General features: G+C 54.7%; 5 protein-coding genes across 5 annotated transcripts in view; 4 read left to right on the forward strand and 1 right to left on the reverse strand.

Annotated features, from left to right (window-relative positions):
- The first annotated feature begins 545 nt into the window (after window positions 1-545).
- Window positions 546-4,271, forward strand: VOLCADRAFT_105093 (uncharacterized protein). Its single transcript, XM_002951311.1, has 7 exons — window positions 546-684; window positions 747-800; window positions 908-990; window positions 1,339-1,390; window positions 2,262-2,391; window positions 2,798-2,940; window positions 3,348-4,271. The coding sequence occupies exons 1-7, from the start codon at window positions 632-634 to the stop codon at window positions 3,439-3,441; spliced, it is 609 nt and encodes a 202-aa protein (XP_002951357.1). The 5' UTR covers window positions 546-631; the 3' UTR covers window positions 3,442-4,271.
- A 562-nt stretch (window positions 4,272-4,833) lies between these two features.
- On the forward strand, window positions 4,834-7,104 carry VOLCADRAFT_105094 (uncharacterized protein; the record flags this gene model as incomplete). The annotated part of the gene is made up of 7 exons (XM_002951312.1): window positions 4,834-5,080; window positions 5,167-5,227; window positions 5,302-5,471; window positions 5,581-5,695; window positions 5,870-6,213; window positions 6,624-6,721; window positions 7,052-7,104. The coding sequence occupies exons 1-7, from the start codon at window positions 4,965-4,967 to the stop codon at window positions 7,102-7,104; spliced, it is 957 nt and encodes a 318-aa protein (XP_002951358.1). The 5' UTR covers window positions 4,834-4,964.
- Window positions 7,105-7,706: 602 nt separating this feature from the next.
- On the forward strand, window positions 7,707-14,841 carry VOLCADRAFT_91947 (uncharacterized protein; the record flags this gene model as incomplete). The annotated part of the gene is made up of 12 exons (XM_002951313.1): window positions 7,707-7,875; window positions 7,961-8,309; window positions 9,400-9,583; window positions 10,170-10,361; window positions 10,634-10,788; window positions 11,274-11,400; window positions 11,695-11,868; window positions 12,243-12,332; window positions 13,371-13,760; window positions 14,145-14,339; window positions 14,470-14,553; window positions 14,692-14,841. The coding sequence occupies 12 exons, from the start codon at window positions 7,707-7,709 to the stop codon at window positions 14,839-14,841; spliced, it is 2,259 nt and encodes a 752-aa protein (XP_002951359.1).
- A 5,172-nt stretch (window positions 14,842-20,013) lies between these two features.
- Window positions 20,014-22,278, reverse strand: VOLCADRAFT_105095 (uncharacterized protein; the record flags this gene model as incomplete). Its single annotated transcript, XM_002951400.1, has 7 exons — window positions 20,014-20,273; window positions 20,675-20,760; window positions 21,329-21,386; window positions 21,546-21,609; window positions 21,728-21,819; window positions 21,986-22,060; window positions 22,258-22,278. The coding sequence occupies 7 exons, from the start codon at window positions 22,276-22,278 to the stop codon at window positions 20,139-20,141; spliced, it is 531 nt and encodes a 176-aa protein (XP_002951446.1). The 3' UTR covers window positions 20,014-20,138.
- A 449-nt stretch (window positions 22,279-22,727) lies between these two features.
- VOLCADRAFT_91949 (uncharacterized protein) overlaps window positions 22,728-24,592 on the forward strand; it is a gene marked incomplete at both ends in the record, with an annotated part of 3,328 nt that continues 1,463 nt past the window's right edge. The window contains 4 exons of the mRNA XM_002951314.1: window positions 22,728-22,778; window positions 23,138-23,185; window positions 23,736-23,885; window positions 24,256-24,312. Coding sequence (XP_002951360.1) covers window positions 22,728-22,778; window positions 23,138-23,185; window positions 23,736-23,885; window positions 24,256-24,312 — 306 coding nt within the window. The remainder of the gene's footprint in view (window positions 22,779-23,137; window positions 23,186-23,735; window positions 23,886-24,255; window positions 24,313-24,592) is intronic.

Below are 24,592 nucleotides of genomic sequence, written 5' to 3' on the forward strand. Positions count from 1 at the left end.
TCCAACGCATTTCCATGCTGTACCTCTCCATTTTTGGGCGTGTGCCACGCCTTATCATATTTGGGGATTCTGGGGCCGTTTATCTGCGTGCATATATTATGAGCTGAGTGAACTTGTCACGATCATTTTACATGCCAGGGCCATGTAGATGATAATGATTCACAAGTTTCCGCCAGCCCTCGTCGTCTTCACACCCAGGGCTGGTTTCGTTCGCACGTGGTATTGCTTTCTCGCTCGCAAGGCATCCTTCCAGGCGTGCGCAGGCAGAGACACAAGAAAGGCTCACGCTTTAGGCTGTCCTTGCTGCAGCGCCTTTCGCTGCTATTCCGGGTCCAGTCCCGTCACTGAGTTCCTTTCACACGAATGCAAAAGCTATGGAACGGAGGGTCTGCTGAAATATGCTGCTTCTGTGTATGGAACAGCATTTTTGATTGTACGGCTGTCAGACGTGGAGCGCAGAAGCTCGGAAGCTCGATCAACGACCGTACATTGACTGCAACGTAGGTTCTACGGCATGGACAAAGCGTAATTTTATTGAAGTATGAAGATTGCCACGTGACTTAACTTATTGGACTGCGCTAGGTCAAGGCAAGGGGCGCCGCTGCAACACCTCGCATCGTTTAGGAATCAAATGGCGTTCGACCCAGCCGCGAGTGCTATTGTCTGTATTGAGTTTCAGAACGAGTAAGGTTTTGGCTGCTGGTCTTGTCTACCTGCAGAGCCTGTAGCGTCTTCCGGTGTTGCAGGTTTGCGACCCCTGGCGGAAAGCTTCATGATGCAGTCAAGGGTGTTATGGAAAGGTGTGGATTGCAAATATATTGAACAAGTATTGGCCTTGTCAAAATCGTTGCGTTGACATTTCGGGGTCGTGCTTGATTCATGCCGGAGCTTCCTTGCTTTGTCACAGCACAAACATGTTGGAGAAGACCGCAAAGCTGACTGAGGAAGCTCGTAAGAAGGGCTTTACAATTATCCATGCGCCAATCACCTGTAAGTTCCTCTCTGCTTACCCATCCGCTTACCCTAAGGACAGGAAACGCGACTTTGCATGCCGCTCGGTTAACTGCAATGAGGCTCAAACTGCCCAAGAGGCTTAAACTGCCCAACACTAAACTTCTTCTCCCGCATCAATTCATTCCTCTGTCCCATACACCCTCCCCCTGGTGGTGCGATACCTCACATGCCTGACCAACCTGCGAATGGCCGTGTTATGGCTAAACATGGACTTGCGGCGGCTCCTCCCGCCAACTCTTTGCAATCGGGCTGAACGCAACCCGACCGGACGGAACCTTATGAACTTGCATCCTATCTGGCCAACGACGTAACGCGCGACAACAGTTTCGGATGACTATCGGGAGCTGTCTCCATCACCGTACGGCATTCTCGCAAAGTAGGCAGCAAGGGGAATCTGACCCACACAAGACACTCGCCCAGTATGTACTGGGGGCTGGATCGTACATGGGTGTTTGGGGGGGCGTTGCCGTTCGGGGGGGGGGGATGGGGGTTAAGACCTGCCGCAGCAGCGACGACAGCGCTGTGGTCTCAGGAGGAGTAGCAGTAACAGCCGCAGCCATTAAGACAGCAAGCTGTACGCACAGCCCGGCATGCCCAGCACACGCACACACATACACACACACACACGCACGCTAGTAAGCCAGCCAAAACAAACCCAGCCAGGCGGCGGGACGCACTAGTGCACATCTGAGGGTAATAACCTCGGCCTCTACCCTTTGCAGGGCTTCAGGCTCGCTCGTCTCCTCCGTAGTCGAAAACTTTTCATGTCACTGTTCTGTAACGTGAATGTGCCACGCAGAAAGTCTTCCCGTGGATGCTCGGGTTCATCCAGACTTCCGTACCGCCGTACATAACCACTTCTGTGTTACTTCACCACAGGGGCTCCAACCGCCTTGAGCCCCTCTAAGCCCCGCCTAGACAGGCGATTAGCCCATCCCGGACATTGACACGATTACGGCTTCCCACATACATACATACGTACATGCATGCATACGTACATGCATGCATGCGTGCATGCATACATGCATACATACATACATACATACATACATACATACATACATACATACATACATACATACATACATACATACATACATACATACATACATACATACATACATACATACGTGCATACGTGCATGCGTGCATACAGCAATCTGCCAAGCAACGAAGGTACTTCACGACGGTTCTTACCTCTCGCTACCTGGATGTGCACCTGCCCGACCTCACGGTGCCATCTGCAGCGTCAAGGCCGGTGGGGCCTTCAAGGCGTCTGAGTGGGGCGGTGCCATCTGCGACGCTATGAAGCCGCAGCCGGGGGATGTGGTGGTGGAGGGCAAGCGGGGCCTGTGCGGCTTCGCGTCCACCAACCTGGTAAGCCAGGAGGCGGGGCGGTGAACTCAACGAAGCTGGTCCACCTCGTCCGCCGGGACATAGACCAGTCCCGTTGTGTGTGGATATATATATTTATGTCCTATAGCCTTCATGGCTTGCTGTACGGTTGCGTTCGGGGTGCCGGATAGGACATGACGAGGCGAAACCGGGGCTGCCAAGGGCCTTACACTGCTGCAGGATATATATAATATCCGCGCTGAACAGAACGGAGCTTGTCTGTGTGTGTGTCTCTCTCTCTGGGTGATAGTTCTTTATTCTGGGATTGGTTGCTGCATCCCTGCCCCGACCCAACCGGAGCTTTCCTTTCCTTTCCTGCACCTGCTAATTTTGTCGGCATTTTTATTCTTCTCCTTTCTCCCTGGGACTCCCTGATGGTCCTGTTTAGGACTTCATCCTGCGCCAGCGGGGCGTCCGCAACGTAGCCCTAAGCGGCTTCCTCACCAATTGCTGCGTGGAGTCCACCATGCGGTCCGCCTATGAGCGGGGCTACAACGTCATCACGCTCACGGACTGCTGCGCCGCCACCAGGTAGGGTCGGGGGCAGGAGGGGAGTATCAGTCAGGGGGGCAGGAGGGGAGTATCAGTCAGGGGGGCAGGAGGGGAGTATCAGTCAGGGGGGCAGGAGGGGAGTATCAGTCAGGGGGGCAGGAGAGCTGGGGAATGTGCAGTGCTCATTTTCCGGGTATGGGTGCGGAGGGGTTGTGTTCGGGGTATGGGCAGCGTTATTGTGTATTGGGTGTGAGATTGCATGTACTGGTGTACTCGAAGGAGTTGTTGAGCGCAGGGTATGGGCCTTGTTGTCACGTTGGGCATCGACTTGGTTCTGCATGTCACTACCGGTATGGTCACTGCATCGTCAGTTGCGCTGGTGTGAACGTGCGCGCGGCTCTGCCTTGGCTTCACCCTTCGCTCTGCATTGCGTCGTGCCCCCACAGCCAGGAGCAGCACGATGCGGCTCTGAACTTCACGTTCCCCATGTTCTCCAAGCCAATGACCGCGGATGAGTTCCTGCAGCAGTTATCAAGCTGAGAGCGCTTGGCACCTGCGACCTGACGGCCTTGAACCCGGGATCGATCCTGGCTGGGAACGCGCCTGTACCTGGTTCCGACATTTTTTTTCCAATACGTTTTTTTAAGGGCTCGACTGAGATGCATTTTGGAAGGCTGTGGGAGGTCCGGAAAATTAAGGAGGATAAGCAGCATAAGGATTCATAAGGGGTGTTTTTCTCAAGCGGTCTTTGGCGCATTTCGTGGCGGCTTTGAGGAGGGCGTGTTGAGGCGTATGCGCGTGCGGCTGAAGCTTTTTGAGAGTCGCCAACAATGTCGAGCAGATTATCAGACAGCCCCATCGCGCAGTCGCAAAAACCTGAGCGGCGCTGGGAGGAGTTGCCAAGTTGACCGGCTCAGAGAGAGGGAGTTCCGATGTGTTGCTGTGTTAGCTGAGCAGGTGGTGCTTCTTCGCTGTCGAGCAATCCAGACGTCGTCTGTACTGAGATTTGGGTGACTGGCTTTGCAATGGGCAACAGACCACACAGATCACACATCGTCTCTGCCCGTTTGATGCGTGTGTTGTAGTGAGCTTAGCCGACATGGTGGTGACTCTGGTTTGTGGTGGAGGGCGGGCTATCAGGAGTAATGCCCGCAGATCAGCTTCAGGGTGGTCGGAAAGTACTGCAAAACCGAGCGGGCGCTAATTCTGACAGAGCCTATCTGAAGCCAAGGGAAATGAAGAGAATTGAACTGGGCTAGGAGCTTGCAGTTTGAATGTGCACATGTAGTCAGTCGTATTCATGTGTATAGCTCTGCAACCCCCAGGTCCTGCAGAGAGCTTCAAAGCTGTATCATCGGTGCCCATGATTTTTAAGAATTCAAGAATCTTACAGGGGATATGCATAACTCTGTTTGGACCACTGAGTTTCGTACTGACCCGCGGAGTACTTGGTGCAGGAGCCTCGCTTGTCAGAAGAAGTCTATCCAGACCTTCCGATCGATCTAGACGGGCGCAGCTGGGGCCTCTGGAGCTTTCTATCGCTGTGAGTTGGTAGGGTGTCAAGATTCCATCGGTGTCGTACACTAACTGTGTGGTACTTTCAACTGGTTACGGCTCGGGACGCAAGTACTTGCCGCTTCTAAGCTTCAAAGGTTTTGTGGGATCACATTGGCCGCAACGGTGCAAAATCCACTGGTTCACAAGGGTTCACTGGACAGAGACAGTCAGACAGCGGAAAGGGGGATCAAAGCCAGCAGGCCATAACGACGAGCAGTGAGCTCCAGAACGCACTACGAGCGCCGTCGTTCTGCATTTATCATCGTTAGGTCGCAATGGCTATCTAAGCGTTTCACTGCTAGTACGGCACGCGTACGGTTACAGTTGCCTCTACACTTGACTGCTCATACTACCCGATGCAGAATGAAAATGTATAGCTTGTTTAGATCTTACTGATAAGACAGGTTGGAGCCCTTAGGGCTACAGGCCCGCAACATTCAGCTTGGTCCGGCTGTGCAGTTGCAATTCCCACCCTCCTGATCACTACAGCCTACGTTCCTGCAATAATGGATTTAAAAATAACGCGGCTTTCTAAAGTGATCGCAGTCCTTTTGGTTGGTCTTTACTTCCTCGCTTACTTTCTTCCCCAAACTGTGGAATATGTAGCCCTAATTCCTGGAAGGTTAGCAGTGGATGTTAAAGGAAACATGTTAAAAATATGTCAGGTCATTTGCTTACCTGTGTTGTGGCATGCTTGAATCCGGCCAGGACTCTTCCCTATGTTTGGAACTTGTTTACGGCGGGGCTCCTAACAACCAATCCTATTAAGGTACGGTTGTGCGTTCGACTATACGGATGGACTGGACTAAGGACTAAGAGCCATTGCACCGATCGTGCTTGCAGCTGGGCTTGGAAGTCATTGCAGTCTTGTTGCTGACGCGACTGGTTGAGCCCGTCTATGGCTCAAAGGAGTTCTTGAAGTTCCTGTTCGTCGTTGACTTCTCTGTCAGCCTTTGCGTATTGGCTGGGGTCTACATCATTTTCGCCATCGGCCAGGACACCGGTGATATTCTGTAAGCTTGCGTGGGAATTCAGGGTGTCCTTCTTCTCCTTTCCCCAAAGCTCATGTGGTGAGGGGGTGTCGTTGGTAAGTAACCCCCGGTAGTGCATATGGATATGCAGGTACATTAAGTTCACGGGCTTCCATGGCATTTTGGCCGGGCTGGTAGTGGCTGTGAAACAAGTGATGCCGGAGCACGAAGCCAAGTTGTTCGGGTTTGTCAAGTTCACCTTCAAGGTGGGTATGCTGGTATTATCTCCTCTCCCTCCAACACAGGGGCACCTTTGCTGTCTTGCCATTGTTGAAGTATCGTCGCTCACTTCAACCTGTCATACCATACCATTGCCGTTGCTATGGCCATCGAGCAAATGACTCACCTCCGGGCACGCCGCGTCCCCTGATTCTCCACAGTACCTGCCGCTGCTCTTCTTGACCGTAACGGTTGGCGCGGCGGTTGCCTTCAAGCAGCTCTCGGACATTCCTTTTTTGGTATTGGGCACCTACAACGCCTGGCTGTACCTTCGCTTCTTCCAGCAGCAACCTGACTCGCAGCACTGGGGAGATTCCTCAGATGACTTCAAGTTTTCCGGCTTTTTCCCGGCTTTCCTGGCGCCGGTCATTGACCCATTTGGCTATGTGTTCGCAACCATTTTCCGGCTGCGGCATCCACCCGCCGAGACCAAGGCGCCTTTCGCTAAGGCCGCACAGTACACGTTGGCCCTGCCCGCAGACAACGCCGACGCGAACCGGCGCAGGTGTGGGCTCTGCCGTGCCCGCTTTGCCGTACCATCATTTGCATTGTTTGTGTGGCATGACATGACATGACATGGGCATGCTGTCACGGGCCGACCTCACGCTTCAGTGCCATATCGGGGTTAGCGGGGGCCCGGTCCTCGGCGGTAAGGCCTGACCGGGCGACCGTTGGTCCTCGCTATTGCCGTACCTGGTGTCGTGGCTACTATGTACGGGAATGGAGACTGTTTGGCAAGCGTGGTTTTAGGGTTTTAGGGTTTTCACACCGGAACCGGACGACGGAAGGAACCGCCAGCAGACTCTTAAGACCAGGTTTACTTCATCTGGGAGGGTGCTTGATTGAGGTCCACTGTTACCGGTTGGCATCTTGGCGGCAAATAACCTTCGTGTCCCTTCGACTTGCACCTTGCAGGGAGCGCGGTGCGAAGGCCTTGGAAGAGAGATTAGGCATGAAGAAGACTGCTGGGGAGGGAGAGGACATGGAAGCTGGTGCCGCCCCGTCGACGGCAAGTACAGTCGTCATTCCTACGACGGCAACGGGCAATTCATGAACAATCGAGGAGGTTGCGTATTTGACAGTTTCCCTATATCTTCCACCTGGTTCCGTTGATTTGGTTCGACTGACGGTGATTTTCATTCGCGCGCATGACTATAACGCCTGATGCGTCAGCCGGTCATGGCACCCGGTTGGGCGTCTAGTGCATGATGTAGTCGGACAAGGTGACATGCTCAGTATTACTCAAGGGCGGGCCCGCATGCACGACACAAGGTTCTGTAGGTTGCTGTTATCCTGGTTTTGAACCCCCGGCTCCATGACAAGTTCCCTCAGCCACGCGGCAGGGGGAACTGTTACAACTGTTACGGGTTACTTGTGCACGGTGCTCTTCGCTTGAAGTGCAACCTGGAGGGTTCGGGAATGGCTCTGTTAACTATGCGGTTAAATCATAACTGTAAGTTACATAAGTCTCCGTCTTCCGTTTATGATACCAATTCTGTAAAATGTATGTTTGCCCAGAAGACGTAACTTCACTACGGGCAGCAGGGACGTCGTGAACAACAGCGACGTCGCTGTTGGCAGTGTTTTGAAGGACATTGCAACAAACTCAAATGCTATGTGCATAAGGACAGGGTCTAGCTACGGAAACGGGTCTTGTGTCCATTAAAGCCCAGGGGTGGGCAAGGACGACAAGGGCCCGGTTTCTCCATTTGTGAGCAATGCAATAGCTGCCGACCGCAGAATCATATCGTTTTGCGTAAGCTTTGTATACTTTTACGCACGGGAAATGACATTTACTTTTTGCTGCCGTACGCCGTGCCGAGCCGTTCGCTATCTAGTGCTATGCAACGATGATGCGCAGAAATTAAAGTTTAGAAAGGTCCTTCATCGTGAGCTTCTTGGCGCCGTGATAACCGGCGCACTCACAGATATTGTAACGATGTCGTTCCTAGTGTTCTGCCGAGTGGCACTTGATCTTTCTTGATACGAGGCTGCAATATGGATGCCATAAGCGACAAGTCCATGGTCCTTCGGGGCAAGTCGGTCAAGTTTGCAGACACTACCGACGAGCCGCTGGTGAAGCGCCTAGGCAGCACAAGCAACCCCTCCGCACGAAACTCATATAAATCTGTAAGGAATACTCGAACTAATACGTCAACATGGCTAAGTAAGTCTTTGCAAGAGCCGGGTTAGGTCTGGGACCTGTGCGGAGGCACATGCTGAGGACCTTGGCGTGACCGCGCCTGCCGCAGACTCGAGCTCACGCAATCGGGGAAAGCGCCGATGGAAGCGCTTCACAATGCGCTTGAACCCACGCTATTGGGTCCACGTCCTCAACAAGCGCCTACCAATTTTGATGCCGGAAACCCGCAAACGGCGATACTGGGATTTCTTTGTTCTAACACTAGTCGTATGGACAGCACTCATTGTGCCGTTTGAGGTGGGCTTCGGTTCCATAGGATGGCGCGGCGATTATGCCATGGAGCGTATAGTGGACGCCTGCTTCTGGTTGGACATTGGCCTGAATTTCCGAACAGCTTATATCGATCATTCAGCAAACATGGTGCGGGATGGAGGTAAAATTGCAGCACACTATGTACGGTAAGTTGCTCAGGTTGGGAGGGGTCTTTTGTATTTGTGGATGTCACATCCTATGTCTGTGCCACCTACGGTAAGCGTACACTGGACAATAAAGTTGTCTTTAACCACGTTACCGCCAGAAACGACAATTCGGCCGTTGTTTGTGATGCGAGTTAGTTAATCAGTCGGCCGTGTATGGACGGCGGGGAATTGCTCCGGGAAGGCCATTCCCCTAACCTTTGGCAAGCAGTCTTAAGCAAAACACTCTCCCAACACAGTCCCTAAGCATATGCAGCTTTTTATGTGTCTGCAAAGGGTCTTTCGTCCTTCCAACATTGAGGGAGCGAAGTGGAGACACACCTTGTCATGGCCGCCGATTCTACTGTTCCAATTTCCTGCCCCCGTCCCTGCCCTGGCCCATTCTGCTGGCCCATCGCACCCGCGCACGTGCGCGCGACAGGGCTCTGCCGCTTGCTCTAAGCTATCTCACAGAGCTTTGGCCATCTCATTGTTGACTGCTAGAGCATAAAACCCCCGGGCGGGCATGACATCATAGACGGCCGTATGCCACTCACCAACCCAAAGGAACGGAAAATCTGATGCCTCCGCACGAAAAAAGCCGTTCAGTACATAGGGGCAGCTGGGGTTTTGTTTCTTGGTACAGGGGCCTGTTGAGCCGCCCAATTTCATCAAAAGCGACGAAGGGCCATCCACCCATTCATGCATGCGAGTTTATGTCCGTCGCCCGCTGTAAGCTCTTGCCTTCTGCCTATCCTAGTCAATGTCCTCCTCCTGCGAAATGTCCTCCTCCTCGTGTGTCCAACACGGCGTATTGCAACCTTTCTGGCGCGAACACCCATGGCCGAACCACCCAGCTACCGTTCCCCAATTTTTCCTCCTTTCCCTCTTCCTTCCCCCCCTCCCCTCCCTTTCTCCCGACCCGACCATTGCTCATGTTGACTGCTGTGGCACATGTCCTCTTCCAACCCGCCTCTCCCTTCATAACCCCCTCTACTGCAGCCGCTTTTTTTCCTCCACCTAATCCTCCTCCCGCCCCCCTTACCTTCCTCCCTTCACTTTCTCGTTCCCCTTCCCCTGGCTGTCCGGGCAGTACCTGGTTCTGTGTGGATCTCTCCGCCTCCATTCCCTTCGACGTTATCGTGCTGTGGTTTGTGAAGAACATTTCCAACGAGGGCCTTATCGCGCTGGGGCTCCTGCGCACGCCACGTCTGCTGCGCCTGGGCCGCCTGCTGCGTTACTTCGACCGAATGAAGGGCGCAAACATAGTCCGCATGGTGGGGGGCAGAGCAGAGCAGGCCGGGGCTGGCTGGGGGTGATGGGTTTCATTCTCTGTCTTTGCGTATGCCTGGGTTGAGCCCGGGCCCCGGCAGCCGGGTCGCATGCAGTTGGTTTAGAGGGCTTGTGCTTTGTGGTTGAGTGCGTGTGTGTGTGTGGGGGGGGGTATAATTGTCTGGGCCGGTCTGTGGTGGGAAGGCGTTGGTGATGTCGGGTACTGGAGAACTGGGGGTGGGCGACTGCACTTGTGCGTCGTCTGTGTGGATTTGAGTGGGGCTGCAGGTCGCACAGTATGGGGGCAGTGGGACAGCAGATAGTGAAGCGAGAAGACTGCTCGCCTGCTCGGGGGCTGACACTGAGCGAGAGACGCTTAGGGCGAGTGGTTGCCGGCGGGTGAAATCGAGCTGTTTTAAAATCCAACTAAATGAGGAAAGGAAACGGGTGCGGAATTTAATTTTGCTTGAAATCAGCCTTTCGCCGTTCCCACCTCCGGCCTTCGATGGCCCCTTGCGTGCTTTGTAGTTTTGAGCTGTGTGGCTGGTTGTGCGGCTGGCTAAGGCTCGTCGGCGCCTCCTTTGCGTGCAGGGCAAGCTGCTGTTCTTCATGGCACTGGTAGCCCACTGGGTGTCGTGCCTGTGGTTCATGCTGTACCGTCTGACTCACGGCAGCCTGGATTGGTCGTACGACTCGCTGAGTAATGCCAAGATTATGACGTTTTACTTGGAAGCATACCTCCAATCATTTCTGCTCATGATTGGCAACGACATCAGCCCCAAGGTGCGGGTTGGCGTCGAGGACTTACTCGCAGAGCAATACACAAACCCATCACTTACTCAACAGATCGACCGGCCGAAGATCTCCACACACATTTTGGATGCCGTGCCGTGCCGTGCCGTGCCGTGCCGTGCCGTGTCCTGCTGCTGCTGCTCTCGCTGCTGAGATGCTTTTTTCCTGCGTTGCCCTGCCCTTCCGCCACGCATGCACTTGCTTCATGACGTTACCTCTCTCGTGCTGCCGCGCTGCCGTGCTGCCGTACTGCCGTACTGCAGAATAACATCGAGCGGCTGTACTGTACGGGCATCCTGGTAATCGGCGCCTGCTTTTACGCCATCGTCGTGGGTCACATGTCGCTGTTGGTCAACAACATGAACCCAACCGCTTCAAGGCACAAGTTCAAAAAGGACATTATCAACAACACCGTGAGGTGAGCCATGCAACAGAGAAGGGGCTCATGTCACACAGCACACACAGCAAAGGGCGTCGGGTGGGTGTGATGTATCGGGAGGTGGAGGGGGTCGGGAGGCAGTCTCATGCGCAGCGCCTCTCGAAGGGGGGCCTGGAGAAGAAGCGCAGTTGTGTAACAGGGGCGGCTGCATCCCGTGGTGGGAGGTGATGACAGGTGAGAACAAAAAACGACTTCCCCCTTTGGAGCGTTCTGAGCGTCCCCAGGCGGCGGCGCCCGGGGGGAGAGGGACCTGCCTGAAGGTCCACTGGCAACACGACGCAATCAGACACACACCACGACACGAAATAATGACGTCCCGTCTGACTGGGGCTGCGTAATGCGCTACTGCTGCCGCTACTGCTGATGCTGCTGATGCTGCTGATGCTGATTGTCATTATGATGGTGGTGTTGGAGGCTGATATGGGGGCTCCCTCTCCTCTCCTCGGTAATAATACCCACGGCAGGTACTTGGGAGCCCCGCGCGACATTGCCGGTCGCATCGACCAGTACTTTGACTACCTGACCACGTACTCGCATCCGGGACCTGACGGGATGGCGCTCATATCGCAGCTGCCGTCGTCCATGTTCCAGGTGCGCGCGGGGGGAGGGGGGAGCCAGCGTTTAGGGGCTTAGGGCCGGCCCTCCGATGTGCCATTCCGGGTTCCTGATCGCCGTTCTCTGAACCTGTTTTGGACCAATTATTGGAGTGAGCCTCGTCCTGTTGGCGCACTTCTGATCGACGTGCGTACCAGGGCCCCGTTCCACCCATCCATGCCTCCTCATCAGCACGTAGACATCCCCGCTTCGCTTACCCCAACCGCTTCGCATACCCATAGCGCTCAACATGCTGTAGTTGAGCCCCTGTATTGTCGTACCGCCGTACAGGACATTGCCATTTGGATGTACAAGGACTTGGTGACCAAGGTGCCGTTGTTCAAGGAGTGCGAACCGGCCTTCATCGCGCAGCTGGTGATTCGGTTGCGACTGGCGGTGTTTCTGCCGTCGGAAGTCATTTTCCGAATCGGTGATGTGGGTCACGAGATGTACTTCATAACCAAGGTGAGTGAGGATTACGTGTGGGGATTTACATGTCGTACACAATAGTACGGCGATCGCGACGATGATGGTGATTTTGGTGGCGATGGCGGCGGCTGGCATTGGTAATTTGAAAGATATGATGTTGCGTGTTTAGAACTCGGCACACTTGGAAAGCGTGTGTCCCTTCTTCGCATCTAAAGTTATGTCCTCTCATCGCTTCTTTTAAAAAAATTCCGACCCATCCGCAACCAACACCAGCTCCCTTTGTTCCCTTCGTCGGAGTCCAGGGCCACGTAGCCGTACACAACGACAACGGCGAGATGTTGGCTATTCTGCACAAAGGCGGTTTTTTCGGTGAGCTCGCTCTGCTGGCCACCGCCCGCCGCACCGCTCAGTGCGTGGCGCTGTGCCACTGCGACCTCACACTGCTGATGGCGCATGACCTGGTGGCAGCCATGAAGGACTTCCCGGACTCGGCGGAGAAGGTGAGGAGTGAGAGGGGTATGGGTTGAGGGGAATGGGGGGAATGTAAGATGTGTGGGACAGGGGGGTTACATCTTCACCCGTGGCCGCTACCCTGCGAAACCCTGCCTTTCCCAGTGTTTCGGGGCACCCTCATCTAGTCACCCTAGCCAACTTATCAGTGGATCGCTCAGGTTCAGGACCCACCACCAGCATCCAACGGATTCAACCAGATCAACGATGGCTCAACTCCATTCCTGGTCAGCTCGTAGGTCTACTTTATCCCAGGCCACCACCGTCCATCGACTAGGGGCTCACTTACCTTCCACCATCGGACGGATTTTTATTTGGATATATAGCATTTTTTGGTAGGAAAGAAAATGTATGAGCTGATGAAGCCTAAAATTTGCCTCAACTAAATATTTAATAATCTTATGAAACAAATAAATCCTGAAATTATCATAATTTCTTTAAAAAAAGCTAGGTCTGAACCATGTTATGATGATACAAAATCTGTGGATAACATTGTGCCGTTTTTGATCCTGATTCTGATGTAAAATACAAAAACCGCCGACCTTAACCGGTCTCGATCCCGGAACCTCCGGGGGCATCGGTGTGTGCATTACCAGTGCTGCTTGAACATATGTATGGGTGGACTTAAGGAAGGGTGGATGGATGAAGGGATGGATGTGATGGCAAGTAAAGGAAAGGAAGACCGGCCGGGCGACGGAAGAAGGGGTAGTGCCTGATGTGGGGCGGCAGCGTTAGCTGTTCATTTGCGTGGCGATATCTAGGTAGGAGTTTACGGACCAAGCAGCACGTCCGGAGGAGAAAGGAAAATAAGAGTGGTGAGGTGCGGTGCCGCCGACAGCGTTTTAGGTACAAACTAAATGACTTTGGGTAAAAGTGTGCTCTCCTCTTCATCTCGCCGGCTTGCATTTCATCCCCCTGTCCAGCTGCCAACAAATGTTGCAAAAGTTTAGTTGACTGCAAAACTGCCTACATCCTGGATCCGCAATTGGATGTCTGTCTATCTGTCTGTATGTCTGACGTTCTGCCAGGTCCGAGCACATGCCGTCAAGCGGCTCAATGACATGCAAACGGCTGGCAAGGTGGCGCGTGAGGCCCATGCGTATCCGGCACCCCGCCATTTGAAGAAGCTCAATCCAGCGGCAGCGGAGGCAGAGGAGCAGGCGGCCGTACAGATCGGGGGAGGTAGCGGCGGCGGCGGCAGCGGACCCGGCGGCTTCGGCGGCAATCCGCCGCCTGGAGGACCGCCCGGCGGCGGCGCCGCCGCGGGTGTTGGCGGCGGCGGCGCCGCCGCCGCCGTTGGCGGCATTGGCCTTGCTGCGGCGACAGGACCCTTCTCCCCCTTATTGGCGGGTATTCCTGTCGGCTTTGAGGCCGGGGCCGACCGGACTGCCCTTCCGCCACCATCTTTCGGAGCGCAGGTAGAGGGGTTAGGGGGTATGACGGGTTGCCCCCTGGTAGTGGTCCTTGCGGGTGTCGTGAATCCGCTGCCGTGCAACCACTATATACCCGCTGCACCCACCGCTGCCCGTTTAACTGCAAACCCCTTTTGTTTGCCCCTGATCCGTCATCAGTCATGCTTCATTAGTGTTATCTTGGGGTTAGTGGCAACGTTACCGAGTTTGGCTTTGGCTTTCGAGCACACCCTTTGGGATGTGTTCCGTGTGTGTGTATGGGAGATGTTTCCTCTGTGTGTGTATGTATGTATGTACGTCTGTACGTATGTATGTATGTATGTGTCGCTGATTTTGTCGATTCCGATTTTGAGATTGGTTCAAACACTCCCGCACATGCACATACGATAGAACGCCGGCGGTGGCGCCGGCGGGGCATCGGCTGGCGGGGGTGTTGCTGGCGCTGGCGGCGCCGCCACCTCCCCCGGCGACGGCGGCGGTACCGCGGCAGACCCCACCGCGGATCTCTCCGCCAGCACCCTTCAGTTGGTGGAGCAGGTCCAGGCCACCATCACCCGGCTGACGGGCAAGATTGAGGCGCTGCAGGTAGGTGTCTGTGGAGGGGGGGGGATGGGGGGGTGGGGGGGCCAAGTCAAACCTTGGCTGCAGTTACGCCCGCCAGGCCGAAAGCCTGTGGACCCCCTCCCGTGTCACTCTACTACACGTCCGGCAACAGGTGCCGTTGCTTTTACGGGAAGTAAAAGTTTGGACAGGGAAGGCGTTGCGGCCTTGCAGCATCACGCTTTTTCGCCATTGCAGGGTAAGTATACCACAGGTGTGGTGGTTTTAAGCAGCAGCTTGTATGCAGCTTTTTCATTCCTTCCTATATCGCAGGCGCCCAACCATTTTCCCCTTCCCCTCCCCCATGCCATCCCCCCCCGCTATCAATCGTCCTCAGGGTAAGATGGGCAAAATACACACACGGCTCGGTCGGGTCGAGACTAACCCCAACATCTTCAACACGGGGGCCCCCCTGGGCCCTATGGCGGGAGACCCGGGGGGGGCTGGCAAGAACATCTTTGACGTGGACTTCGCAGGCGGGATGTAGTCCCAGGATGTAGTCCCAGGATGTAATCCCCTCAGGGGAGGAAGGGAAGGGAGGCGAAGGGGCTTTTAGTTGGCGTTCTTGCTCTTTTAGTAGCTATTTATACCCGGTAGGGTAGCGGCCCTTGGGTGTCGTGCCGGGTGTGTGTTTGTGTGGTGTGGTGGAAATGTGCGGTGAGAGACCGGGCACCTACAGGAGACACATACAGACATACATACATGCGCAGCATATGTACGAGATAGATGTGTGGTCGCCGTGGTGTGTATGGCGGCGGCGGCGGCGGCGGCTGCGTCGCCGCCGTGGCCACTGCCGCTGCCGCTGTGGGCCCTGGCGGCTGAAATATAATAGAGATGGCGCCCTTTTGCGAGGTTGGCAGGACTGAAAAGCAGCAGCAGCAGCTGGAGCAGCAGCAGCAGCAGCAGCAGCTGGAGCATGAGCGTGAAGATGCGTTGGAGCTGTGAGGCAGGTTGCGTAAGTTAAGTTTCGGACGAGGTTATGCTTTAAAACCTTCGAGGGGTACACCTTTTTTCTAGCGAGCGTTTCTTTTATACATTTGAAGTTTCGCCCGTTTCGGCGACAGGGGCGCACTGCATGGAGCGAACCGACCCACGGGTCCGTTTGGGTCGGTCGAACTGACGAACGTTTTTCCGCAGGAGTAGCATCGTCCCTGATGATGAGCGGGGGGACCAGCATCGAAAAGCATGAGAGCGGGAGAGGTAGCGTGCAGCTTTGTGCGAAGAAGCAAAAACAAGAGCGAGTAGTTGGCTGTACGTGGGCTCTTCCGATGTGACCGCCCGATCTATTCCCAAACAGGGGTCATGACGCTGCGGTCATTGTCGGTTTGTTGCGTGTGGTGTTCCGCACTGCCACAGCTGTAGGGGGGGCCTTGCCTAGCAGACTTGGCGTCATGCCCCACGTCATGTGACGTCACGTCATGTCACAGCAGGCCGCATGTAGGAATGCCACTTGCCGAGCGGGATACACTCGTCGTATCGCCGCACGACGCGGCGTCGTCACTGCGGATCGATCATGCGCGCATGTGTGTCTACTTCCAAGAATTAGTGATGGGGATATCTCGAGTGATATAGTTGCTGCTGGTGGTGGTGGTGGTGGTAGCGGAAGCTCCCTCGCCGCAACAACCCTCCCCGCCCACCACATACACACATACACACACATATATACACATATACACACAGACATACACACACAGACATACACACACATACACGCGCACGCATACATACATAGGGTTTGGCACTACTGGTAAGGCGCGACCATTGCCCCCGGGATCGATACCCATTAGGGTCAAAGTCCTTCCGATGGTGGAAGGCATTGCGCCCCTAGTTGATGGACGGTGGTGACCTGGGATAAGGTTAACCTGCGAGCCGACCAGGAACAGAGTTGGGCCGCTGTCGACCCGGCAGATTCCGTTGGATGCTGGTGGCGGGTGCGGAACCTGAGCGATCCACTGAGAAGTTGACTAGGGTGACTGGATGAGGGTGCCCCGAAATACCGGGGAGGGCAGGGTTTCGCCGGGTAGCTGCCACCACGGGCGAAGATACACCCCCCTGTTTCACACATCATACACACATGCGGGAGGCCCTGCTTCAGCGTGAGACGACGTCAGGGTTCGTTGCGCGCTGTCTCATGAGTGTGGCCGTTCTCTTCACCTCGCCCCGCTGTGCTACATTCCGCCCCGCATGCGGTCGAGCAACATACGGGCGTCTATCTGTATGTATGTACGTATGTATGTACGTATATATGTGTGTGTGCATTTTTGCATGTACTCTGGCCACTGTGTTCCGCATCCGGTACATGCCAGCTACTAGCCACATTGTTTGCTGTATATGCGAAGGCTAGCCACTCGCGCCGCACAGCTAATAGTGCTATTTCAGGTTGGTATTCACACGTGTTTCGTTTGCTGTTATGTGTATGTATGTTGTTACAGGGTGGTCAACTTCGCCAGCGGCCCCCTTTCCCGGGGCAGTCCCTGCTCTCCCCTGCTAGAGGGGCACCCTAATCCGTCACCCCATCCGACTTCAGAATGTATTCGTTGGGTTCGGCAACTCACCACCAGCATCCAACCAAATCTAGCGGATCAACGGCGCATCAACTTAGTTCCTGGTCAGCTCGCAAGTTGATATTATCACGTCCTACACCGTCCATAAGATGGGGGGCCACCTCCCATTTCATCACTCCTCAAACACCCGAGGAGCCGGCAGGCGGATTTGAACCCGGGTCGACTGGGTCGACTGGGAGCAGAAGTCAGGCCTTAACCTCTGCCAGCCGCCTGCCATGTGTATGTGGGTGCGCTTGGGAGGGGGATATGTTTTGGCGAACCTGTGGAAGAGCCTAGACATTGCACATACGGTGGAAGTGGATGGCGTGCTCGGCGGTGCTAATACGCTGCCGCCTCCCCCTGTACCCGAGAGGCGCATCCGAGGGCCAGTTGTACTCTATTAGCCGCATAGCAGCGGCGCCGCAGTCCGGTGGTCCCGGGCTCTGGGCCCATATGTGCTGCAACTCAGCACGGGACCATTTTTCCATGACTAGGGTGGGGGTGAAAACCAGATTCACGCTTGGCAACTCAGATGCACGGTTTCGGAGAACGGTCGGCGAAACAACGATGGCACGCGGGGTGGAAATAGAGTTTCATCGAGTGCCATTTTGCGTGGTGCGTCCTGACAACTGCCAATGCGGGCCAGAGCCGTACGTCAGGCATGCGGACTGTTTTTGTTGTTTTGCGTTGTTGATGTTGTTGTTGTCGATGTTGAACTATGACGAGATTTGAACAAAAAACTCATCTCGCACAAAGTTATCTGTCCCGATATCGCAAAATGAAATGACGCCGAGCAGAGCAGGAGATCTGGTTTTGAGGGAGTTTGCATGTATGTATGTACTTGTGTGTGTCTCGGTAGTTTCTTAAAGGTACATTACGCTTACGTTAATGCTGTGCATAATAGGGATATGCACGTCCTGGTATCTGGCATTTGTTTTCTTGTATGTTGCGAGGCAGAAAGCCAATGCAATTTGCCATTTCGTGTCCATACTCACCAACAAACTTAACTAAATCAATGTGCAGGAACAAGCTCAATTTGCTTCTCTCCCCTTCGCCTTCCATCCTGAGGGGGCGCCATTTCCAAGAGCCATTTGGAAAGGGGGATTGGGATGGAGGACTTCTTGGCTGGAGAAAAATCCATCCAACTAGGGTGGTGTCACGCGCGCGCGAGAGAGAGAAAGAGAGAGAGAGAGGTGTCACAAGCAAAACCCCTCTCACGTGGCGAGTGCGGATGACGGGTGTGCGGGTCCCTGCGGGCCCCCGGGCATGCGGGTGTGGCAGTGCGGTAGCTAGGCCGGCATGGGCTTCGAGCCCGCTATCTCATGTTGGACGAGAGCATCGCCTTCGTGCGTGTGTATGCGTGCATGCGTGTGTGTCACCTTAAGGTGAGTTCTTGGAGGGTTGAAGAGAAAGGCAGCCCGGCGAAGCCCCGACGTCGAGAACCATCTGCTGGTGGTGATGATAGTGGTGTCAGTGTCGCAGTGATTGTGTAGTAGTGGTGATTGTGTCGCAGGTAACGGCCGCCGTTGCCTCCGCCGCCAGCTGGGTCTAGACGCAGAGGGGGTCTAGGGCGGTTGTGGCACAACGTGCTGTTGCTATCGTTTGGCGCATGGTGTCCTATGATGGCCTCCGCTGCAGTGCACGCGATCTCGTGGACGCGTAGGGAGAGGGACTAGTGGAGACGCGCAGTATTGCTATCTCCTCGGTTGGTTCGTTATCCTGTGGCTGGGCGAGCTGGCTGTAAGGAGGGCAACAAGCAATGCTGTTACCGCACTGTAACAGCCGTAACCTGGTTTAGCAGACCGAGATAGCTGGACGGTACCGTTATCGTACTTTCAATTCGGTTAGTTGGTTATAAGCATGGTTATAACTCTGTCTGCCTAAGTCATTTTCCGCTGGCGTCACCCACCCGCCCTCCCAACCCTACAGAACCGTAGCATGTCCACACTTTGGATTGGATCGAATGAGCCGGGAAAGGAATGTCGAAGCGCTAAAGGCTCTACGATAAGTGCGCGTGCCGTCGGAATTTGATTGAACCGTACACACACACACACACACACACATATACAGACGCTAAGAAGGCTCCCAATTCACATCACTTTTGGCCCTTAATGTATCCATATGTGGTGTTGGTGTTTGTCGCTCCTCCCACCAAACTCCATCCCATCCCGGCACATATGTTTTGACATTTGCAGGAGACGCATTTGCAAGTGTCTCACGGACAGATAAACACACCCACAACGGTCAATACGCCTTGATGATGGAAAAGAGACATCCATACACACTTATAGCCTGTCATCTCCATGCGCTAAAAGACACTATTTACAAAAGCGCGCACAAATAACGGTCGTGGCACATACTTTGTACGCTTCAGATGTTTTGGCGTGACATGTCGTCTCCATGCGCTAAAAGACACTATTTACAAAAGCGCACAAAATTAACGCGAGTTGGCCACAAGTGGGCGGACCAGGCGGTGTCACCATCCCCCACCCTCCAGTGCATATAACCGCATCAGCCAAATCAACCTCGCCAACATACATCTTCTGGATTTGCGTCGTTAGATAATAGTACAGTTACATGCTATGTTGTAAATGCGGCGACACAACACTACAGGACATGACATATGACACGATCAGTACCAAGCTAAAACGCAGAGAGTCTTGGCCGGGGTTCTTGGACTGGTAGAGTCGTTAAACGTTAACCGTAAAAACCGCCGCATCGTCCGTATCCGTATCCACAACAGCCGCAGCGCATTCGTCGCTGAGCGCGGCGGCAGCGGAGTTCACGGCCGTGCCGTGCCCATCACTCAAAACTGTGCAGCACAGGGCCCTTCAGCAGCAGCATGGCTTTGCGTAGTATCATGCATGCATGGGTGCTTACGGAGAGTACGGCGACGACAGTGCGAGACCCCAAGGTACCAACGACACGCTGTCCTGAACAAGCACGCCGCTCCCGCCACAATACCTCCCCCTCCACCACCATCATCCGGTCGCGGCGCCCCCCGCGCTTCAAGCCCTCCTGACAGGCTCCTGTGCTCCCGGTAGTCACTCCCTTGTCCGACAATACGCAGGGCCAAGCAGCGGCTCAAGGACAGAAAACAGTAGATGGGAAATGCTGACCCGTTTTCCGGCCTCCACTAAGCATCCAGCACTTGTGTCGACCGGACGCAGCTCTTTCCACGCAGCTCTACGTGCCGCGCTTCGCTCATCGTGTCGTGTCGTGTCGTGCGGGCGGACGCGACCTATTCGGCCTTCTGCTCCTGCTCGGGCTCCGACATGCCTGGTGGTGTAGCCACGTGCTCAGCCGGCAGGAACTGCGCATTGGGCTGCACCTCCTTGCACTTGTCCACTATCTTTTGCCACTCTTCTTGGCTCAGCTATACAGGGCGGCGGCGGGTAAAAGTGTGCAAGCGGCGGCGGGCGGGTGCATGTGGCTATTACGGTGAAATTACCTTTCGTGTTCGTAACGGAAAAGGCCGTACAGTGGACCAGAGCTTTGGAAAGGTACACACAACACACGCACACAGAGAGAGAGAGCTTCGGCGGTCGTTCCCGTTGGGTTATGTTGGGGTTAAATAAGCCCCTGGCCAGTGTCAGTGGCCCGGATCGATATGTAATACACACAATCGCACAGAGACACACACACACACATACACGCACACATGCTTGCCCAAATGCCAACGGAACCAAGCGCCCCAACCCGCCCTCCAAGCAACCCCCAGCGCTGAAAACCTCACACCAGCTCTACACTGTTCCGGTTTCATTACACCCGGCCCACCTGCACGTACTCCTCATCCTTGAAGTTTTCCGCGGTCAGCAGCACCGGGCCGTGAATGCTGTCGGGCTGCACCTCCGGGGGCTCGTCTGCAGCGGGCGGCGGGTAAACAATAACACGTGGACTGACGGATAAACATACATACATACATACATACATACATACATACATACATACATACATACATACATACATACATACATACATACATACATACATACATACATACATAGTGATGGGACTATGCAAAACATGCAGACACCCAACCAAGCCTAAACATATAGACCCTAATGGCCTCAATGGACTATGGAGACACGCCTCATATGTCGCCACGCCGCGTCTTGCCCACTGTATATTATTGTCTAGCAGGACCGACCCAGATGCCCGACATGCTTTTCACGCCGCTTGCACATTCATTCGTATGAATATGCCATTGGTGGATGCATTGACTCACATATGCCCTAGGCCAGCCGCCGCCGTGCGGTCTCTGCGCTCGCGTGCATGTGCAACCCCCCTGATTCCTTCCTCACATATTCCTTCCTGCCTGGGCCCCCATCCTACCGCAATGTTCAATTTCGAGCAACGAGACCCAAATGGTCCCAGATGGCCAAGGTGGGAGCCAAAAAGCCAAGAGCAACGAAAGCGACAACGACTTACTTGGCAGGTTGGCAATGAGCCACAGTTGCGTCGCGTTGGTGTTGTGCTGCATTCCGTTCTGCGGTTAATTAACGTGGCGCACGTGGTCGCGCAGAGTCGGACCGTTGCCAGGGATTTTACATGGGGCATGGCAAATTGTCTTGACGGCAATGGTTTGGATACTCTGACCGGGATGGGTACGGCGTACGTAGTGCCTGTAAATAATAGGAGTCCTTACCTGGACGGCGTCTAAGTCGAGATACATGTGCACACTCCAGCCCAGGACCTTTTCAAACATGGGCCTGGTGGATTAGGGAGGAAGAGATCATGAAAAAAGTCAACAGGTGGGGAGGAATAGGAATTGCGGACGACGAGTTGCCCTAGTACAGAGCGGTCGAGGCTGCTTGCCGTGTGACTTACAAATGGAAGCAACGGACACGCTCGGTCTCTGGTAAGTTGAGCAATTCAGCAACGCGTGCGTGCACATCAGGCACACTGCGTGTGAAGGTTACCTGCAGCAGAAGGCAAAGCAGTAAGGGGACCCAGAGAATTGAAAAATTTTGTCAAGTTGTTTCCGAGCATGGCAAAGGCTCCGTAACTTCGATGCCACATAGTTCTTCAGCAGATCGACGTCAGCAGGTTCCGGTACATCGCGACGACGCATGAAAGCTAACGCACCGCTGCTGTACTAACTAACTTATCCCGCTTAGATGGATAACTAATGCCCGAGCCAAAATCCGGGAGGGCATGTACCTTCGGCGTACCGGAACGACATGCGCTATGCGCATAGGTCCCCGACATGTATGCCCAATGCAGCGTTACTCCTACACTAACCAACATTATGCCAATTGACCATGGCACAGTCCAAAAACTGAGCTTGCCTTGGTTATTGAGCCTCCGGAGCTGTCCGGCTCGAGAATAAGGCAGTCGCTCTCATTCTTAAACTCCACCTCAGCCTCAGGATCGGCCATGATGGTGCGGCGAGGAGAAATACCCTCGCCGGTTTGCTGCTGTGGGGTGTCGGAGTATGGATACTAGTTGCGTTGAACCGATGACCAAACACCAAAGACGTTGTTAGTGATTGTAAAAAAATGTAAATGAAATAACTGAGTCTGAAAACATCGGCGATGCGATGCGTACCAGGTATTCAAAATACGGGAAATTTTCCATGCTCCGGAACCGTCCAGGGTTTCAGCTTTCCCGAAGCAGGACCTTTTATTTTGCCCCTTGCAGTACACTCAAGTGTATTTCGGCTCTGTGTGTAATAAATATGTGACATTCTGGGACAGACCTTCTGGCCATGCAACTCAGTACAAGTGTCACCACCTTCTACTAGGAGACCATGAACCCTTTGTCGCGTATTTTAAATTTAATGGATTTTTGGAGCTTGGTGGGACGCTGAGAATCTTTTCCGTTTGCGATGCGGCGTGGGCCAGGCATCGCCGGGCTGCAGCAGGCAGCCCGGACAAAGGTACGTTCCCTTACGGCCGCTGTGGAATGGACCCCGTCCATTCATGGACCAGAGCATGCTCCTCGCCGATTGCAGCGATCTCCCCCCGACCCGATGGCAACCCAACCTCTTTCCCCCACTGTGCCCGTTAACTCGCTGCACGGATGTGCTGCGCGACGGCCTCATGGATACAGCTGTGATGCTGTGACTGCCGCCTCCACCTTCTTACCGCATTCCAGTTGGCAACGGCACGCCTTCTTGAACCTGGCGTCACGTGCATCTTCCACCTCCGTACTCTTCTCTCTCTCACTCTCTCTCCGCCCTTCTTCTTCCTTTTCGCTTCCACCCGCATATTCCCCACCCACCCTCCCCGCTTCCAGGAGCAATTTAAACTGACGGGGGAGGAGGTCAAGAAGAACACGTTGCAGGTGCTGGTGCTGGTGGTAGTTGTGGGAGATGGTGGTAGTTGTGGGAGGTAGTTGTGGTAGATGGTTGCCTAATGGAGGGTGTATCCTACGAGACTGCCTCACTAGCAGGGTAGGGCATTTAAATTTAAAACTTATTTGAGTAGTAGTGATTGCGGTGGTGGCGCTTGTGGTGGCGCCTGTAATGATTGTGCAGATGGAGGTTGCTATGTCACTGGGGCGCCATACGGGCAGCAGTTCCCATGGTGGTGGCCATGTCGCTAGTGGTGGTGGTTGCGCAAGTCGGGATGCTGTGGTTCCTTCCCCTTCCGCCCGCATTGAACCCGCCACCCAGCCCACCCAGCTGGGCCCACAAGTTCACTCACCTCGTTTAATCCTTCAACTGTCCGCCGCTCCTTTACACACTTTAAGGACGCTGGCAGCTCATTTCTGATCTTCTCCCATTTTTGGTTCTCCCCCTAACCCGTTTCATGCCACTCAACACAACACAACACACAACACAACACAACACACGCAACACAACATCGTCTTCGACCCTTCAAGTCCCCCTCAGGCCATGCACGAGCAGCTGGCCGCCTTCCGCACCAACTTGGAGGAGTTTGCTCGGAAGCACCGCGCCGATATCCGACGCGACCCCGTGTTCCGGGCGCAGTTCCACACAATGTGTGCCAACATCGGAGTGGACCCGCTGGCGTCCAACAAGGTTGGGTGCAGCGGGCGGCTGTAAGGGGGGCCGCGGTGTTGGAGGATGAGTTGTAAGGAGGCGAGGGAGGGTCTGAAAGGCAACACATTTGGACAGAACCCTCCTGCATTGCATGGAAGTAGTATTATTAAAAGGTCCCTGAGTGGGAAAGTTAACATCACGCTTTCCGTGGGGAAAGGGGTGAGAGGTGGGGAGAGGTGGGGAGAGGAGGGGAGAGGAGGGAGAGGTGGGGAGAGGTGGGGAGAGGTGGGGAGAGGAGGGGAGTCCTCCCTGCCAGCCGCACGCCTACCCGCCGTTAACCCTTCCCCCCCTTTCTCCCCCCCTCACACCACCACATCACGTCACGCCTAACCCCCCCTTCCTCCCTTAGAGTTTGTGGGCCTCCACTCTGGGGCTTGGCGACTACTACTACGAACTGGGGGTTCAGGTGTGTGGGGTGGGGGAAAAAGGTGGGGAAGGGAGAACGCACACGTTGCGGTTCGTGTCGTGCCTCCCGACCCAAGCTCGTCCAGGCGGAAGGCAAGGCGAGGATCCAGGGGTGGGGGTAGGGGTGCGGGATGGCAGGAGCCGGGAAGCACCCGCTTCCCGCTTCCACCGTCTTTTTGGACTTAAGACGGCATTAATCGATGTCTTGTACCGTGTACATGATTACAACTATATGTGTAATTCCCTCTTCCGCCGTATCCTCCCTCATCCCTCTTCTCCAT

The sequence above is a fragment of the Volvox carteri genome (genome assembly GCF_000143455.1).
Source record: "Volvox carteri f. nagariensis unplaced genomic scaffold VOLCAscaffold_23, whole genome shotgun sequence".
Classification (NCBI taxonomy): Eukaryota; Viridiplantae; Chlorophyta; class Chlorophyceae; order Chlamydomonadales; family Volvocaceae; genus Volvox; species Volvox carteri.

Coding starts and splice junctions, on each gene's coding strand:
- VOLCADRAFT_105093 (XM_002951311.1), top strand. CDS start 632: ATGGCGTTCGACCCAGCCGCGAGTGCTATTGTCTGTATTGAGTTTCAG. Junction 1,391..2,261: donor CCGTACGGCATTCTCGCAAA/GTAGGCAGCAAG, acceptor TGCCATCTGCAG/CGTCAAGGCCGGTGGGGCCT. Junction 2,941..3,347: donor GACTGCTGCGCCGCCACCAG/GTAGGGTCGGGG, acceptor GTGCCCCCACAG/CCAGGAGCAGCACGATGCGG.